Source organism: Copadichromis virginalis, linkage group LG17 (genome assembly GCF_057382275.1).
Source record: "Copadichromis virginalis isolate Kocher_CV1m ecotype Utaka linkage group LG17, C_Virginalis_male_GT1.1, whole genome shotgun sequence".
Classification (NCBI taxonomy): domain Eukaryota; kingdom Metazoa; phylum Chordata; class Actinopteri; order Cichliformes; family Cichlidae; genus Copadichromis; species Copadichromis virginalis.
In genome coordinates, this window is record NC_140634.1 from 13,317,324 (window position 1) to 13,335,827 (window position 18,504).

The 18,504-nt window shown below is 44.3% G+C and overlaps 1 protein-coding gene and 1 long non-coding RNA gene across 3 annotated transcripts in view; one reads left to right on the top strand and one right to left on the bottom strand.

Moving 5' to 3' along the window:
• phactr1 (phosphatase and actin regulator 1) overlaps positions 1 to 18,504 on the bottom strand; it is a 48,074-nt gene that overhangs the window by 5,516 nt on the left and 24,054 nt on the right. Inside the window, exons 1-9 of one of the 2 annotated variants that reach the window (XM_085437343.1) lie at positions 16,412 to 16,775; positions 12,669 to 12,833; positions 9,339 to 9,419; positions 8,644 to 8,769; positions 8,361 to 8,558; positions 8,020 to 8,281; positions 2,369 to 2,562; positions 1,996 to 2,152; positions 25 to 80 (exon numbers count right to left, since the gene is read on the bottom strand). In XM_085437343.1, coding sequence (XP_085293469.1) covers positions 25 to 80; positions 1,996 to 2,152; positions 2,369 to 2,562; positions 8,020 to 8,281; positions 8,361 to 8,558; positions 8,644 to 8,769; positions 9,339 to 9,419; positions 12,669 to 12,833; positions 16,412 to 16,685 — 1,513 coding nt within the window. In that variant the 5' untranslated portion in view covers positions 16,686 to 16,775. Of the gene's footprint in view, positions 1 to 24; positions 81 to 1,995; positions 2,153 to 2,368; positions 2,563 to 8,019; positions 8,282 to 8,360; positions 8,559 to 8,643; positions 8,770 to 9,338; positions 9,420 to 12,668; positions 12,834 to 16,411; positions 16,776 to 18,504 lie in introns of those variants that run through there. The other variant, XM_085437344.1, reaches the window with a different exon arrangement.
• Positions 2,299 to 12,782, top strand: LOC146689084 (uncharacterized). The gene is made up of 3 exons (XR_014916128.1): positions 2,299 to 2,325; positions 2,478 to 2,583; positions 12,719 to 12,782. It is a non-coding gene; the product is annotated as an uncharacterized LOC146689084 (long non-coding RNA).

Genomic DNA, 18,504 nt, shown 5'->3' on the forward strand with positions numbered 1-18,504 from the left:
TTCATGTTATGCAAAGTGACTTACGTTTCAGAATGTTCCTCTGTTCTAGCTCCTCTGCTGTCGGCCTTTGACTCAACCGTCTGAATAAAGGGAAGGAAAGCATCTATTTTAGGAAAGCTATTTTTATATGATTTTAATGTTTATTCGTGCAAGCTTTCAGATCATGCTTATTGCTCTCGACATATGCAAAAAGAGATTTTACACTTGTGGACAGAAAAGCTGGCTGTGCACGGGAAGTCTTTTTTTTTTCTTATGAAGCAGTATTTTGTGAATTTATTGAGTAGGTACTGACTCAGAGGCACTGGAATAGCAGGATGACAGATAGTGACTGAGAACAGGAGGATAAGAAGCAGAAAAGTTGCCAAAAACCCTCCAAAAAAAAAAAAGAAAAAAAAAAAAAAAAGAGGTGGACAGTGCAGAGGCTCAAAACATCAGCCAGAGGAAGATAAAGATAAAGATGATTCCTCCAGAGCCAGCTAACAAAACAATACCAACTAATGTTAAGATGTGGAGTTCATTAAGTAATACAAGCAGTTGCACACTACAAGTTGTCCTAATATTATAAAAACCTATTAAGTGGGACCAAAGAGCACAATGAATATGTAGGGTAATGCCCCCGGCCATATATTACAGCGAGTGGTTATAGAAGATGGATATTTACTGCAGTAATGATGTAGCTAAGTACTGTGTGTGTGCTTTAGATTTTAGATAAATTTTAGTACATTTCATACATTTCTGTATATAAAATGTGGACTTGCCACTATGATATCAAACAATATTAGAGTAGAATTTTGCAACAGCATGGATTGCGATAGAAATATAACCAAGATGAACTATTTTTTGCGACTGAAATTAGCTACACGGGCTGTAAACATGGTTAGTTTTGCTAGCGAGGCAACCTCTGGTCGTGAAGGAAAAATGCTTGTTCCCAACTGGTTGGTGAAGGTTGATGTCAGTCACTGAGAAAATGACTTCTAACACAGACATACAGACCAATCAGTGAGCTCCTGGCCACCACCTGTCGTTAGAGGAAAATGTGTAGTCTCCAGCCGGCTGGTAAAAGCCTCTTTATGATTACTTTGGTCACCAGCATATTGCTGCAGTCATAGTTTGAATGGAAGTGACGGACTTGTCTATAAAGACTGACAAGCTGCTCTTTGAGCCGCAGTGGAGCTGAGAAAACACACACTGGAAATGAAAACTGGTAAAATAGGATTGTTTTCAGCGACAAGCTAAAGCGTTCTAAAAAATTTACAGGGCTCCTCTTGGCAAAGCAAAGTGTTTGGCACAACCTGATTCTGCTAGCTAAAGCTGTTGTACAGGACAGGGTAAAAAACAAGAAGAAGTACAGGCAACCCTGGATATTTCCTAGCTACCAAAGTAATCACTCAGTTTTCTCACAGGTTTTTGCAACCGGAAGAAACAGGAAGCACTACTAACGACTCAGGGAATACTCGCATTTCCCAAAAAACGGTGGTTGTGTCACGTGTGATGTGATATGATGGACAACTCTTGAGCAGTGGGCATTTTTATTAGAAACCTCATTAAAAGTTTGGCACTTTAAAATAGGACTAGATGTGACCTCAAGTGGCCATTCATGGAACTGTAGCCTTTAGCATTTCTGCACTGGCTTAAGTTGCCACTTGGTACAGTAAGAATGATTCAAATGTTGTGTGATGATTTTGACAACATTTTGTGTCTGTACACATCTAATGTAGCCTGCACTCACCTTTACAGTCACGACACTATTCTCTTTTTTCCGTTTTATTTCGTTTTACACCCCCTGCTTTAATCTTTCCATCTCTGCTTTGCGTCATCCCTTCTTCTATCATCTGCTCCTTGCAGCAGCCAGGTCGCCTCTATCACAGCTCGCATGGGTTGAAACACTTTGCAGGTGACTCGATGTGCATGTGATGAGCGATGTGGGCGTGTGTACCGCTCCTCCGAGTGGCTCGGTGCCACATCAGCATGTGTGCTCTTAAGTCGGAAGCTCACCTCGTCAGTTTGGTGGCCGTCTGTTGCCGGGATTCGAGCCGCTCCTGGTCTGAATGCAGTGGCAGGATGTTCTTCTCCTCCAGCTCTTTTTTGGATGGACGGTTGCTCAGCTTGATGGCCAGAGAGTCTTTTCGTAAGACCTTCATGGCCAGTGTGCCTTTATTGAACATATTGGCAGAGGAAATCGTATCAAAGTTAAGCAGATTGAGGCTGTCGCAGCCTCCCAGTAGATCTTCTTCTGCAGTAAATATTTTTGTAATTCTCATTAATGTACACGTCTCTGTCCTCTTTATTGTTTTTCAGGGTTTCAATGTAACCTTGAAGACCATGGTGGGTGTAAGCCAAATTTTAATAAAGACAAAAAGATGCTTACTTGTAAACAGTGTATCATCCTCATCCTCTTCTTCGTCTTCCTCCTCCTCCTCATCTTCCTCCTCGTCTTCCTCTTCCTCCTCTTCCTCATCCTTGTACATGCCCGGCAGGTCCTCGTAGTCTGCCTCGTTAGGGAGGTTCTCTTTGTCATCGTCGCACTCGATCATCACCGTGGGAACGGCGTGCATCATGGAGCTGCAGTTTCAGAATGAAATGGTAAACGTGTCACACAAACATATTCACACATACACGTTCACTGCTGTGTGAAGTGAGGGTTATGGTTATGTCTGAAGGCCTCTACCATTATGGCATAGACAGCCTCAATGACTACAGACCTGTAGCCCTCTGTAGTCCTGAAGTACTTAGAGCAGATAGTGTCTCAGCACATCAGAGACTGCTACCCCCTGCTTTGACCCCCACCAGTTTGCTTACAGAGCAAATCCACATAGGATGTCATCACCATCACCCTTCACAGAGCGCTGAGCCATCTGGAGAACAGGAAGAGCTACGCAAAGATGCACTACAGCTCAGCATTCAACACCATAATGACAGACATCTTCATCCCCAAACTGGACCACCTTCAGATCCCCTATTGGAACCTGCACGATGGTTGGGCTCATCTCTGATATAGATGAGACGGCGTACAGGGTGGAGGTAGAAAACCTGTCCACTGGTGCTCAGAAAAGAACCTGAAGCTGAACATCCTTAAAACAAAAGAACTCCTAATGGGCTTCAGGAAGCACAGACCGGTCCACTCCCCTCTTATTATAAAAGGAGAATGGGTGGAATCTGAGAAAGAATAACCTGAGGCTGATGCTGGTCTTCCTCCACTCCTGAGTGGAGGGCGCGCTCTGGATTTTTGGAACGCAGGAGCCACTACTGAGAACAGAAAGGCTGCGCAGAGGTTAATTAACACTGCCCAAAAACATTATTGGCTGCCCTGTCGCTCCCCCATCGTCCGATCCTTCCCTCCTGCCCCTGGAAGATTGGGTGATGGTCTCTTGGGATGGGATCACAGGTGACCCCGTGGACCCTGCTCACCACCTGTTTGACCAGTTGCCCTCTGGTCAGTGCCTCAGGTCAATCAGGTCACACACCTCATTGACCTGAGGCACCTGTTAAAAAACATTCTCCCCCGACACCCCACCCCTGCCCACCCACCTCACCGATCTGAGCCATGGTCTGAGTAACCCTCATCACTCAGTCCACTCACACACCGACTCTAATTCAGACTGTGAATAGACAGACTAAATAGTGATACTTAAACAGACAGTGCAAAGACAAGTCTTTTCTTTGCACTACCTCCAAGCACTTTGCTCTCCAATGTGTGTCTCTCTATTGTTTTGTATGTATTCCTCTAGACCAGGGGTAGGCAACCTTTTTGATGACGAGTGCCATCTAAAGTTTCCTCAGAAGTCAATGTGCCATATAATTGCATTAGCAATAAATTGAATAACGATCTATATTAACAGTTGCTGTGCTGAGCGGAGAGCTCAAATTTCAACATCGCTTGAAAAAACTGACAGCTAGCAACGTCCCTCTCACCAGTAGGCTAAGTGATTTTTAGCCAATTACAAGTTGAATCTGGTAGTCGGGGTTGTTAGCTAAGATGCCGTCATTAAGAAGTGGTACAACTAATGTGTCTATGCGAGCTAATTTGCGATGTGCACCGCTGGCCCGGCCATTTATTTTTTAATGCACCCTCTCAGATTAATTCACTGCGTGTCGTGCCCAGGGCTGGACTGGGACAAAAAAATCGGCCCGGGCATTTTGACTACAGACCGGCCCACCAGGTATTATAAGAAAAGCCATAAAGCCTTTGAATGAAAACAAACGCTGTTGTGACAGTGATGTTCACTGTCTTGTTGGTATGTGTATGATTTCTATACGTTGTACATCAGATAAAAACTTTGGTTGTAAGATTCAGATAATTATTTTTTAAAAGCGAGACATTTTATTTTATTTATTTTTTTTTTTTTATTTTTTTTTTTTTTAAATGACATCAGAAACAGCAGTATGCGACATTACGTGATGGCAGAGCTTCAGTTCATCCTTTGTCATTTTTTTTTTTTTTTTTTTTTTTTTTTTTTAATAAATAGGACAGGGGGAATGAATGAGAGAGAGAGGGGGAGAGAAAGAAAGAAAACCCAAGGGGAGAAGAGACGGTGAGAAGGGGGGGGAAGAGAGACAAAAAAAAAAAAAAAAACTCCTGGGTCACCTGTATGGAGAAAAAACAAACAAACAAACAAACAAACAAACAGAGGAGACAGCAAACAACAAAGAGCAACATAATAATAGAGAAAGCAAAGCACCATCACAATAAACTAGCTAGTCATAGATATCAGTATTTACTAAGTAATAAACGATATTGTGCAGCACGCAAGATAGACAGCGCACAGTGTGCTTTGAGGCAGCAGCCAAGAAAGCTTTAGTCCGCGTCTGTGAATACCCATGTGTGCATACCTGTGTGGATCAGCATGCTTGCATTCCAAAGGTTTCTCCATGTAATGATCTGCTAGGGAGTGTGGGGGGGCCACAGCCCCGTCCTCCAGGGTGTGAAGCGGGTATGGAGGAGATCAAAACTCCAGACATCCAGAGGCCCCCAGAACACAAGAGACCATGGAAGACCAACAGAGGGGCAGCCGCGCCACTGTCCCAGTAAGAGCTGAGGAGAGTCCCAGATGAGGGCTCACTCAGCAGCCGCGGAGCAGAAGCCAGGGGGGGTTGCAGTGACGCGCCCGTGAGCTCCGCCGGCCCCCAGCTGCGCCTGAGTGACCGAGCCCTAGGCCGAGAGGCCGGGGGCACCCCACCTCCAAAGGGGCCCGAGCGAGCCCCAGGCCCCAGGCCCCGACAAGCGGCCGCCAAGGAGTGAGCCGGTGTGTACCCGGACGCCCACCCCCAGACACAGAGAACCACCAACACACCGACACCTGAGGGAGTCCGCCACCGGCAGGGGAAGTGGTGGTGGGTGGAGATAGGCCTCCAAACCTTGGAGGGCCTGAGGTGTCCCCAGAGAGGTGGCATCTGATACCCAACCTGACATATAGACACAGACATACAGGCACACACAGACACAAACATCCATTCCCACCCTCATGCTCTCATATGCACTCACTCCACACTCAACCAACGTGGAGACAGACATAAAGAGACGCTGTACACACAATCACACTCCCCAAGCGTACCCTACAAACCGGGTCTAGGTACCCTTGCCCCTGGAGGGGGGAATTGCACCCAGACCCAGGTGGTGTTACCCTTTTCCCTGCGGTGGGGAGAGGCAGACCACCCCGACTCCGCAGCAGCAGGGAGGCCCCACACCCCAGACCGCAGTCGGACGGCCAACTCCTTGAGCTCAAATTTCAACATCGCTTGAAAAAACTGACAGCTAGCAACGTCCCTCTCACCAGTAGGCTAAGTGATTTTTAGCCAATTACAAGTTGAATCTGGTAGTCGGGGTTGTTAGCTAAGATGCCGTCATTAAGAAGTGGTACAACTAATGTGTCTATGCGAGCTAATTTGCGATGTGCACCGCTGGCCCGGCCATTTATTTTTTAATGCACCCTCTCAGATTAATTCACTGCGTGTCGTGCCCAGGGCTGGACTGGGACAAAAAAATCGGCCCGGGCATTTTGACTACAGACCGGCCCACCAGGTATTATAAGAAAAGCCATAAAGCCTTTGAATGAAAACAAACGCTGTTGTGACAGTGATGTTCACTGTCTTGTTGGTATGTGTATGATTTCTATACGTTGTACATCAGATAAAAACTTTGGTTGTAAGATTCAGATAATTATTTTTTAAAAGCGAGACATTTTAAATGAGAATAAGAAAGAAAAGTATGTCTTTGTGCCCCCTCTCCCTGTTAATGTCCTACCTGGCCCCCCTGGCAAAACTTTGCTAGACCCGCCCCTGCACAGTTACCAGCTATCAGCTATGTAGAAAAAGGATCCTGGTGTTATTTGTCTCTCAGAAACAGTTCATAGCTTCCCTTCAACTCATTCATGTCACCTAAAAGGTAAACCTGTTTCTCCATCACCTGTTCAGCTCTGATGATTCAGTAAGGACATCTCCTGGTTTCCCTCTCATCACATAACCAAACCATATCATGACCAGCAGCTTTACAGCTGTGGCTCCAGCAAAAATCAGCTGATACTAGAAATTAATATTAAATACATTCTAACAACAGCTGATCAAGCTTAAACGCGCTGCTGTTTAGCGCGACATCCGCTGGTTTCCTCTTTCTGGCGCAAAGTGGGCGATAAACAAAGGAGAGACGGGACTTGCGTTAGCTGATCATTGATCAGTTTCAGGATTGAATGAGAGAAGAAGAGTCAGCTGATAGCGTAAAGGCGCAGGATAACTCCAGCTTTGTGTCTTTTTCATCCTAGCTGAAGTACGGGACAAACTGTGTTCCTTTTCAGCTCAATACGAAACGCGTAATATTTTCTCTGAATACGGGACGATTCCGTTTTTTACAGGACGGTTGGAAACTCTACTAACTAACCTTATGAATTAAATAAAGTAAAATCATAGCACCGACCCAGCTGTGTAGAAACTCCGTCATGTAAAGAGCTACACCTACTTTGAAGAAAAACAATTTTTCACTGTGGACTACAGGCAACTATGGAAAGACCAGAACTCAATCTAATCTTTTCTGAATGTGAATCCTTAAAATGCCCATTCAGGTGGGAGCAGATCATACACACTATTCTGGAGTCAGACACTCCATCCAAATCCAGAAAGACCCTTGAAAGCCAAACAGATGTTTCAATTTGTTTTTGTAAAACGGATAGCTCTGCCTTACTAAAAAAAACAAAAAACACACCACCTATGGTTGTGTATGTGCTGCGCAGCCATATTCTTCCTAGACAACTGTCAAAAAAATAGGAATATTTCCCTATAAATTACACATTTGTGAATCTTAAAATGGCGTTGTGCTTTCCGTGGATGACTTTTGTGAGTTGGTGTGAAGGATTCCAACTCAGATCGTGATTCTATAGCAAAAGATCATCATAGTCACTGTAGGAGCGCTTAAAACATTCACCTTACACGTCTCAGAGTATCACAACCTAGCCTGGATAAATGGGAGGTCATCTGGCTTCTGGGTCAGTTGGATCTGCTTGGATCCCTGTGATGTAAATTTCTTCATCAGACAGTGAGCGAGGGTCCGTGTGGACATCAGCTTGCCTGTCTGTTTTTACATTACAACACACTACCTGTGTGCCTGGGCAGCGGACTTTAAAGAAGTATATAAGGAATGACAGCTGTCCATGTTCAGAACAGAGTAGCATCCGAGCTTTCAACTTGGTGCCAAGTCAACATACAGAGCCATCTGCTTTGGGAATAAGGGGGCCGACACTCTTCCCTACTTTTTGTGGCATGGGGGTTGGTGCTTAGCAAAGTTGCCCAGGGCTGGATTTAGTACAGAGGGGACTGGCTGATTAATCAATTGGTCTTTCTCAGTTTTGTAAAACTACTATATAATCAAACAATATTTTTTTTAATCATTTTTGTAATTTTTTGTTTAGTCCAAAATATGATTGTCCCAGCTTCTTTATGTTACAGGCTCGTTCTAAACGATCAATTTAATGAGCCTTTTGACTTTTCGCTGATATTTTCTTGACTTTCTGGCCTCTGCGGTGTGATCCTCACCTCTCAAACCTCTGCATGGTGAGGGCCAGGGTTTTGTTCAGCTCCTCTATGATTCGGCTGGGCGGGTGGAGAGGAACAGGCAGGGTCCCGTACTGCAGTGAGTGTGCACCCATTGGAGCATGGCTGGGAGGGGCGGGGCACTTCTGGAAGGCGATAGAAGAGGGCTCCATGCTCCCTGCAGGTACGGAGATCATGAGCTTCTTCGGAGGTAGAGGAGGAGACAACTTAGCCGACATGCATGGCAACTTCACGGGGGCGCCGTCTGCACGAGGAGGTGGACGTGGGAGGATTAGGCACACGCGCACTAATGCGGTTGTGAGCACGCATGGAGACACACTCACCTGTAATGTGATTGGGTAGCCTGTTGAAAGGCTTGGGTGGCAGAGCGGGAGGTTGTTTGTGTAGCGTTGGAGGTCTGCAGAGGGTTGATTCAGCACCATCAGCCTGATATACGATAGACTTCTTTGTGGGCGGAGCCTGACTGGATTTCTGGGTGTGGTCCTGTTGAGCATCACTAGGCATTTGAAACTCCAGGGAGCCTGGGGGAAACAACAAAGGAGTCAGAGACCACTGTGAATCAAATACCTAAAGAGGTTTCAGTGGTTCTGAGGCTGTGCTGCCTACCTACAGCTGCTCCTGCTGCTCCCTCCATCAGCTCACTACCTTCAGACTCCGACAGGCTGGAGCCAAGCACCGAGGAACGACCATTCTCTATCTTCACCTCCTCCCGGATGGTCAGAGATGCACCATCTGCACAGAAAGATGCACATTGGTGTTCAAAAGTAGGTAAAAAATGAAAAAACAGAGCAAAGGATCTCCTTATGTAGCATTTTTTTCAAATTTTGCTTAGAGAAAATATGAATCACGTAACAGTGTAGTTTTCAAAGATAGATAGGGAGAAACACCCAGGTAGAGCAGCTGGATGTGAGGGAATGGTGGTAAGGATCAGACAGGCACACATATTCCTAAGCTCAGTCTTGTCATGATAAAGCTGACTGGTGTGCTGTAAGTAAACTTGTCACTGGATTTACTGACACTTAAAAAATGAGTTACAACTGTGCACAAGCTTGCGTGAGTCTTTGGTGCGCTGCAGCACTTAAACAGCACCACCCCACTGATGACAGAACAATGTGAGAGACTCAAACCAATCAAAGTGCAAGAGAAAAGGCATGAATCACAACTGAGAAGCTGCAACCGGAAAAATCTTACTTTACATTTGAATTTGAATCTAAAATCAAAATCAGGCCGCAAACAAAGAGAACAACTAATACTACAACACTGGCCACTTTCTTTCTCACCTTCGCTGTGTGGAGCCTCACCTTTCTCATAGACCTCCTTTAGGAGTCCCTTCTTGATGAGCTCCTCTCTGCTCTGGCGAGTGGACATCTTCCTCTCCAACACTGAGGGAGCACAGAGGAGGAGACGTCATAAACGACTTGAACAGGAAGAAAGCTGCTGCGCTGGATGCTAACAGAGTTATCAGGATCGAGGAACGAGTCAGCTGCAGCAGCTGTTTCTTTGGACTTGCTGCTGCTTCCAGCACTGCTGCTGTGTGCCAAGGAAATATCATGTGACTGACCCTCTGAGCTGTGCGCACAAACATAACACTACCAGTTCACTGATCCTCTGACAGAGATGCCTACTCGCCTCCTCACTCCTAAACATTTCCCGTAAATAACACTTTTTCATTTTCTAGCATATCCAGCATGAGCTGTGAAAACGTATCTTTTCCAATGCCATTTTGATTGGTAGGGTTTGAGACAATATCAGTAAAGTGTTAGGGTGGGGGAGTTAATAAAAGCAATATTACAATACTACAAGTCTTTTTTTTTTTTTTTAAACCCTGACATACACTATATCTAATGAAGTCATTTAATGGCGTTTGTAATGCGTTTTTCTGTGTTGCTTTCTAACAGCTCAGTTTGGTAAACTGATATCTACACATCACCCACACACATAGTAATGCAGGATTATTGTCTAACTGATGCATTTTGTCTTATATAGCCTTTATGGAGCAAAAGTCTTGAACTACCCCGTGGAAAAGAGAAGCAACAATTTATTAAAACGCGCACAAACACACATGAAAATACAGTATTTAAGGCAAAAACTGAGTTTGTAAAATTGTAACGACCTTGAATGTCAGTATTTGGTAAAACCACCTTTATTCTTCAACAAGAGCTGAACTCTCTTAGGGCAGCTTTCTAGTGACTTCTCTTCTAGGAGTAACTCTTGAAGCTCTTTTCTGAGTGGTTTCTGTCATATTTCAGGCTGTATATCACAAAATCACTGGGTTTTCATTAGAAGTTAGCGAGCGTGGTCTCTGCCTATTCAGCTAACCATGAAAACCCCCCCAAAACAATTCTAATGGTCGTCAAACCACATCTTTATTTATGTATACACTGAGGTGTCAACACTCATTGTTAAGGGTACAGAGGCGCTGGTCTAATGTTGTCTTTATGGGAAAAAGCCTCGAGAAGTCTTCAAAAATAGTTCTTCAGGCTTTTTAAAGGACATTCAAAGCTCTTCTTTGGATGTTGCCCCCCCTTCTGTTCCGTTTCTGTTCCCACGTTGTTTGAGTCCAGGCTGTGGGGAGGCCAATCCATGACTGACAGTTCCATACAGGTATGCTTTTACTGGATTGGCAGTGTGTTTGGGTTCGCTGTCATGCTGAAAATGAAGCTGTTGTAAAACAAATGCTCTCCATTCCAATGTTTCTTTGAGAATCACCTTGTTGATGCAATAATACTATTTTATGTCTGTCAAACTTTGTGTGATCTTTGATATGTTTCATAGATTCAGCTAAAGAAAGTGGAGAAAAAGTGCCCAGGGATACAATGTAAAACTGGTTCCGTATATGTTGCCCCAGTGTCAATGTATTGTAGTCATAACTGTCTGTGTTTCCTACAGTAAACCCTATTCAACCCCACAGCTATATTTTTACTTGAAGCACGAAAATCTGGATAATCCAATGCACCTTGACTGCATGACAGCAGGGTGCAGCAAAAGCACACGGTACACGCAACGTGTAGCACCTGTGCGCACGTACACATGCTATAAAACGTATACTGTTCATTATCTGGGTGCAGAGAAGGCAGGAAGGTTTTCAGCAGGGTAAAAAAAAAAGTGTAACTGCTATGACAGCTGGGGGAACAGCTTGGCTGCAGGAAGCCTCTCTTCACCCCTCTGCTGCGTGTTTGCGTCGCTCAGTGAGAGCAGGATGTAAAATGATTCAGCCAGCTGAGAAACAACAACAACAGCGGCTATTTCGGCATCCAAATCCAACACTTTCCTTCGCTTCACAGCTTAGTACTCGCTGAATATTGTAGCCCCGAGCCAGACATATGAAACTACTTTTCAAATTTGCTCACTGCTTTGAATGAAGTGTTAATTCACTGTTAAAGAGACAACACGTCGGCTGGCGAACTCCATTTGAAGCTCACTTGTTGCTACGGCCAACATTAATGATCAATTCTTCCACAGCTGCTGTGTTGGCATCTCTGAACAGCAGTGGAATTAACAGCTTTCAGCAACAGCATTTAAAAAAAGTCAAGTATAAGTTCATTGTGTAAGAACACGAATACACTGATGTCTGGAATAGCAGTTTGGCTGATCCCAATGTTTATTGCATTTATGCATTTCATCACACCACCTGAGAAAAAGCACAAATTCAGTCATTCTGATTTATGAGGCTGGATCCCAAATATACAAGGGCACCAAAACTGAAAGAATACAAATCAGTTACTATGTTTCCGCTGTGCTGACTATTCTTTATCTGTAGAAAAGTCTTTATGATGAAGACGGAGCCTGTAACAGCTCACGAATTTGACTAAACAAGTGGGAGGTGACGTTTACCTTCTTGCTTCCAGCTGTTAGCAGAAGTCTTTCTTCTGAGTTTATTACATACCTGCAGAATCAGAAAGCAGCAGGATCCTCTATTGAGTGGATACACATGTGAGAGAGCAGCCTCATTAATGACTGACAGCGATGCCACTAATGAGGATCTAACAGCAAATGGAGTTTTGCACTTTTCTTGACATGGATGGGCTGTCACACAGGTCAGCCCATCCACGTCACAGGTCAAAGCTATAAGTTTGAACATCCTAGGTGACTTCCTTCGTGAGTTATCACATTCACAAGATTTTCAATAAACTTGACCTCTGACTTGAGGTCAAGGTCACTGAACTTCAAACTCCAGAGTTTTAGTGGATGCACCTATGGTATCAATTTGAAAATTAATTATTCTTCACTTGGATTTTAGAGCTAAATAAAGATGCTGCATTCATGGTCTAATGGAAATGTCCAGGATTCCAATCCAGCTACAAACCTTTGCATTCGCATTATGTATACTTCCAAAATTGAATTCAGTGGACAAATGAAGGTTGATATTACTTGTTCCTGCTTAATATCTACATACAGCCATTCTTTGCTTATATGACGTATCAGACTATAATGACTGGACTCATGAAATCTCCCTGTGCATAGCCAGACACAACCATGCACAGTAGACTTTTGATGCTAACATTTTAAAGGACAGCGTCTCTCAAGGCTGTTGCTAGGTGTCAGAGATGCGAGTGAGGCAGAGAGGACAGAAAGGCGCAGAGCTGGCTGCCGACCTGCAGATGTGCTGTTTACAGAGTTTTGGTTCTCACCTGCAGACGTCTGCTTAAACTTCTCACTCTTCTTCTTCCTCCACTTCCAGGGTTTGAACAGACGACCCAGGGTGGCGAATTTGCTCCGCCGCCGGATGGGGGGCGTGTGCGTACCCGGTACCAGCGAATCAGAGCGCATCGCTGCCAACCTCTCCACTTCCTCAGCTGAAAAGACAACATTAACAAGCAGATAAACAAAATGCATAAAAACATTGTTTTTGTGGTTTTGACTCACTTAATTTTGCGCTTTTTATTCCAACGCTTAGCACAACAACGTATTTGTTCGGATATTTGGCGTTATGACGACTGACAGTTGGCATCTGGGTGACTGATATAGTCTGAGTTCTTTTTTAGGAAGAGTGTAGCACAAATTTGAAAACCTGATGCCTTTTCTCAGATAAACATCGCCATAAAAGGAAGACCTTCGGGTAATGACCCAAAAATTGTTTTTTCAAGAAATCATTCTGGATAATGATCTGATTAATGACCATTTTATTAACGCCTCAGCCAGGTGGGCACAAAGTAAATGAGCTATTATTCTATAGCTTATTAACTGATAATGGGACCCTTTTAACCCACAGTTAAGTAGAACAGATGATCGCTGCTCTCTGCTTCAAATGTCAGAGGACATTTTCTGCCAGGGGGGTTTTGCATAATCAAGTCAGGTAAAGCTTATTTGGATCGCTTTCAATCACAGCTAATGTGTCAGGTGGCCACAGCAGCAGAAACCTTATGTAAGAAGGAGGAGAGAAAAACTTGGACAGAGAGGAGTTAGCCAGCTACAACACAGACCAAAGGGGGGGGGGTTCAGTGGTGAGAATCTGATAGAATTATAACCTCTTCAACTGTGAGCCTTCCCTTTCCCATGTTTTCCATTAACCCTCTTCCTCTGAGCTACAATTCCCCCCACCCCACAGGGACTTTCCTCAAAGTAATCATGCTGGAGGCCACTCTATACAGCATGCTCCGATTTTCCATTTGAAATTACACCTTTCCCATTACACACACACACACACACACACACACACACACACACACACACAACATCCTCTACAAAACAAGGGCAGAGCCAGCAGCAATAAAGGGGGGGAAGGAAGGCAACATTTCAGCAGGCAGCAGAGGATGTAAACCTGCACACAAACACTGGCCGACAGAAGCATGCAGTGCAAACAGATACTTGTCAGACAGATGAATGGAAAGATGGAAATGAATCCAAACACATGGAATGTTTTGAATTTGGGTGAAGTAAACTTAATTCAACTGGGAATGTTGTACAAGTAATTGAGGAATGACAGGGAAAATCTGGCAGTAAAACATAGGAATGTTTTGCAAAATCATGTGCGGCTCAGAGTCAAAGATGCTTGTTTTCCACATCAAAAGCAGACAGATGTGGAGGTTCTGGACGCCTCCTAGGTGAGGTGTTTCAGGCATGGCCAAATGGAGGCAGACTGAGGAGAGATTACATCTGTCAGCTGGCCTGGGAAAGCCTGACTGCTCCCCAGAATGAGGTGGCTAAGGAGAGAGATGTTTGGACATGTGTGTTTAGATTGCTGTCCCTGTGATGTGGACCCCGATAAGCAGGAGACAATGGATGATGGATGGATAAAAGACTGTTGTATATTATCACTGCCTTCAGTTCTATTACAAAAATACAGTACGACTTGACCATCAGTCTACCTTTAAGTCAAAATCTTTGAAGCTGTGTTTTTGCCAGTGATTTCTCCTCTATTTGAAACATTATCAGCAGTTGATGGACAAACCAGCCATGTGTAAACTGGTAGGCAGCTGCAGACGGGAGGCGATGACATCCTTCGGGAGGCCTTGTTGGAAGAGAGATGTCAGTTCAAATCTGCACCAACACTGTACCTGCCATTGAGAGTTCCTTCAACAACATCCAGTCAGCCCCCCCTCATCCTCCCCTCCCTAACCCCTCAGTAGACACTCTGAGTCTGTGTAGCATCCCTGTGTGAACGTCAGAGCTCACGGAAACCTCCCTTGCACAAAGGCTCTCTCAATGAAGCGTCTCCAGCACCTAAAGCAGTAAAATTAGTGTTTCCAGGACAACAGTGACATCATTCGACTGCAAAAAACCCCCAAAACTATGCAGATTTTGAGGTGATGACATACTGTGTTTGTCTCATCTTTTGTCTCCTTACACAAAAGGTGTCTTCTCCCTCCTGGTGTAGTCCAACCCCCCCTCGCCACAAGCAGTGGAGCGAGAGCAGCAGTGAGTCAGAGGGCTCAGACTCACACTGCAGGGAGACATTCTTTCAGTCTGACCTGGGGTCTGTTATCTCACTGATGCCTCAAAACACTGACTCACTGAACAACAAGCTCGAAAACAACTTGGTTCAGCCAAAACAACGATGCTGGAAGGCCTGTGTTACGACTGAATTTCTTAGCTGATTCATAGTTTTAGTTTTTGTTTCTCTCTCTTTTTTTTTAAATGGCCTTGCTACTGGGCATCAAGCAAAATAAGACTCGCCACCCCCCCAAACTGCAGTTCCTCTGATGGCCACTTGAGGCTGTCTCCAAAAGAGTGTCAGTCCCACAGACCATATAAAAGATGTGAGTAGCTGTTGTGATGCCATCCACTGGTTTCTTGACAGTGGATGGCATTAACATTTTCACCATCACTAACTTAGCCAATGAGCAAATGTTTTTGAAACTAACGGCTTGTTAATCACAAGGCATGAAATTCACTGACCAGCAGTAGCCACTGTCATCTTTTTATACAGTCTATGCTGGCACCAGCTGTTGCATCAATTGACTTGACTTGTGTTGATTTGTGGAGGAAAAACAAGAACGCCAACAGTCTGAAACATCTTCAAGTAAACAATAAATGAAGAGGAAATGTTACTGTCACTGCAAACCAGTTTCTTCATTACTGAGTTTACTGAAAAATGACGTTTTTGATCATCTGTTGAAGATCCTCTGTCAAGAAAACTCCAAACGAGTTCTGGTTATCTCTTCTCAAACAAATCGTGCCAGTAAAACCAGGTTTTGAAAGGGCTGCTCACTAAATCCCCGGTGGCTGATTAAGCAATTTAAATCAAGTGGCTGAGTTTTATTAAAGAACAAAGCCTCCACTGATCCACACGCTAAGGTTTTCAAATAAAACCACAAGCTGATTAAATGAACAGATTCTATGATTAGCTATTGATCTCTGTTATTTAAGCCAGAGCAACTATTGACGTTGTGTGTGTTTGAGATGAACTGCTGCAGTGATGGCTCCATAAATTGATTTCTGTATTGACAGAAAATTCATCAGCATCAGTGCAGATAATAATCCACCGACAGTCTGAACTTGAAGTGATAGTTATAGCAGTTAATAAGGGAAAAGACTAAACCATACGATGATGTTTGGTTTGTGGAATCCAGTAAGACAAAACCAGAAAATTTCCCAGCTCTCTATATTAACTGAAACTATAGCGATCCGTGCGTGGAATGCCCTGAACTTCTGCTTTCAAACAGGGAAGCAAAACAAAAACTGGACTTGAAATCATGCGCTTACAGTGAAGCTCCAGCCACACCACAGCCCCGTGACAGCGAAGAAGACTCAGCAGAGGCTTTCAAACAGCATCAGCTATTGTTAACCTCACTGTAAAGTAAAACAGATTCAATACAGGGATCTGATCTGAGCGCTGACCCCGACCCCCACCAGCAGGCAGGGAGCGATGAGCACAATCATTTAAAAAGCAGTACTCCTCCTCCTGCTCTCAAAGCAACCTGAAGCGTCTCACCGTCCAGCGGCTCGGCTCCTCGGCAGTTGCTGCAGATGTGTTTGATCTCCTTGCAGTGGATCATGAACGGCGTGTTGTTGTTGTTGTTCGCGGCGGGCTCATGATGATGCTGAAGCTGATGCTTCTCGGAGCTGTTACGGGACTTCATCCTGGTCAGGCAGAAAGCTCTCCTTCTCTTCCTCAGCTCCCCCTCTTCGGACGCCGGGGTTGAGGATGTGCCGTGGGTCTTAGGTCCGGACCACGAGCACATCACGTCTCCTCCACAGCCCGCCATGTTTGAGCTGGACTGCAGGAATAGACCCTCTCGCCCTCTGCTCCGCTAGAGGGGATTTCAAACGGTTTGCTGCTCTGTCCACCCCCTGCAAGTCAACCAACATACGACGCTGTTTCCCCTCAGTTCCTACAAAATAAAAGCCCACAAGCTGTGCTCTTCTTTTTCAGATCTGCAACCAAGCTGGTACCTTCACAACCATGTCACCAGGTTACACGCGTCCCCGGCCACAAATCTTTCGGTGAACCCCAGCCAGCTAGTTTCTACGATCCCCCCCCCCCTCTCTCATCAGACACATAAAGGAATGTGTACACAGGATGAAGAGTACTGACTGTATCCTACTGAAAAAAGTAACCCTCACAACACACCTTCACTCGCTTCTTCTGCTGGGAGCTGCAGCAGGTCGTCCTCTAGGGAGGGCAGCTTTTGGCACCTTCAAAGTCTTGTGATATGAATCCACTGTGATAGTGAGCTGCTGCTACTATGTTTTACCTCCCACTTAGCTTGAACATCTGAACGTCTCAAAAACTAACTGCAGTGTTTTCATCCTAAATTTGTTGAATAAAAAAATGCCAATTTTCTGGCAAAGTACTGGAAGTACTCAGCCCACACTAGCCTCAGCAGTGTGAGAAAGAGGCAGGAAAAATGAATGACTCCTGGATGAACCAACTGCGCATGGGCCCCTGGACATGCCTACTGGATAATCCGGCCCAGGCCACTTCTTACACTTTATTTAAACAGCTGTAGCATCTAAACTTGTACTTGTTTTTGCCACAAGTTTGGGTCTTGTGGAATCTTATATTAGTCCATGTTTTATCCTTTGAATCGCCTCTTGCATTTGCCATTAAATTGGGAAGGGAGACACAACAGTGTCAGAATGAGGCTCTCTGTGTTGTTGTACTTGTTTTTGCCACAAGTTTGGGTCTTGTCTATTGTCAGGCTAACAGCGAAAAAAAAACTCCATTATGCCCTGACCATGCACTCCACCTGTATCATTTCCTACTCTTCCTAGGATAATCTCTCTCTAATCTTAACCAAACTGGAGCTTTCATGCAAAATATTACAGAAATCCCTGTTTACAACACGTACACTACAAAAAGCAATAAATCACTGAATGCAATTCATGGTCTCTGCAGAAAAATTGAATAGTGACATCAAATAGGCGTTACTGTAAGTTGTCATCTTTATGTGGAATATGTATTTGGTGACAACAAAAATATTGCTCCACTTCAACCTAGAAAGACCAAGAAAAATAATCAGCCACATCGCCCCCTTTACCTATTAACTAAAAAAAACAAACAAACAAACAAACAAACAAAAAAGAGTGTTAAGTAGAAGGTGAGGTGGAGGTGAGCTGCAACGGAGCTTGCAAGTTAAAGCTGGTTAAATAGCACTCCCTATATGGTATTTGTCAAATGGACGAGTAGAAGATTTGGAAGAGGAAAAAACGCATATCTACAGGCTGAAATGTTTGTGGCTCCACTGACTGATACTCAGTGTTCCATTTACTGTACCCACCAATGAACCATTATATGAAAATTCAAAATACAAGATGATTGTTAAAGCACATGATTAGCTTGTGTGGACAAAAAAAGAAACAGCATTGACAGCATGCTTGCAAATGTCCATTGCTGGCTTACATAGCGTAATATGTATTAGTTTACTACTGATAAAAGAAGCCAGACTTTTAGCAAATAGGATTAAAGATCCAGGTAAAAATAACTTCATACATTCTGAGAAACCTAATGCAAAATACATCTAAAGCTGCTTTTTTGTTGCAGCTAATGAATTTCAAACAAAACTGATTGGTGGCGGAAAAATG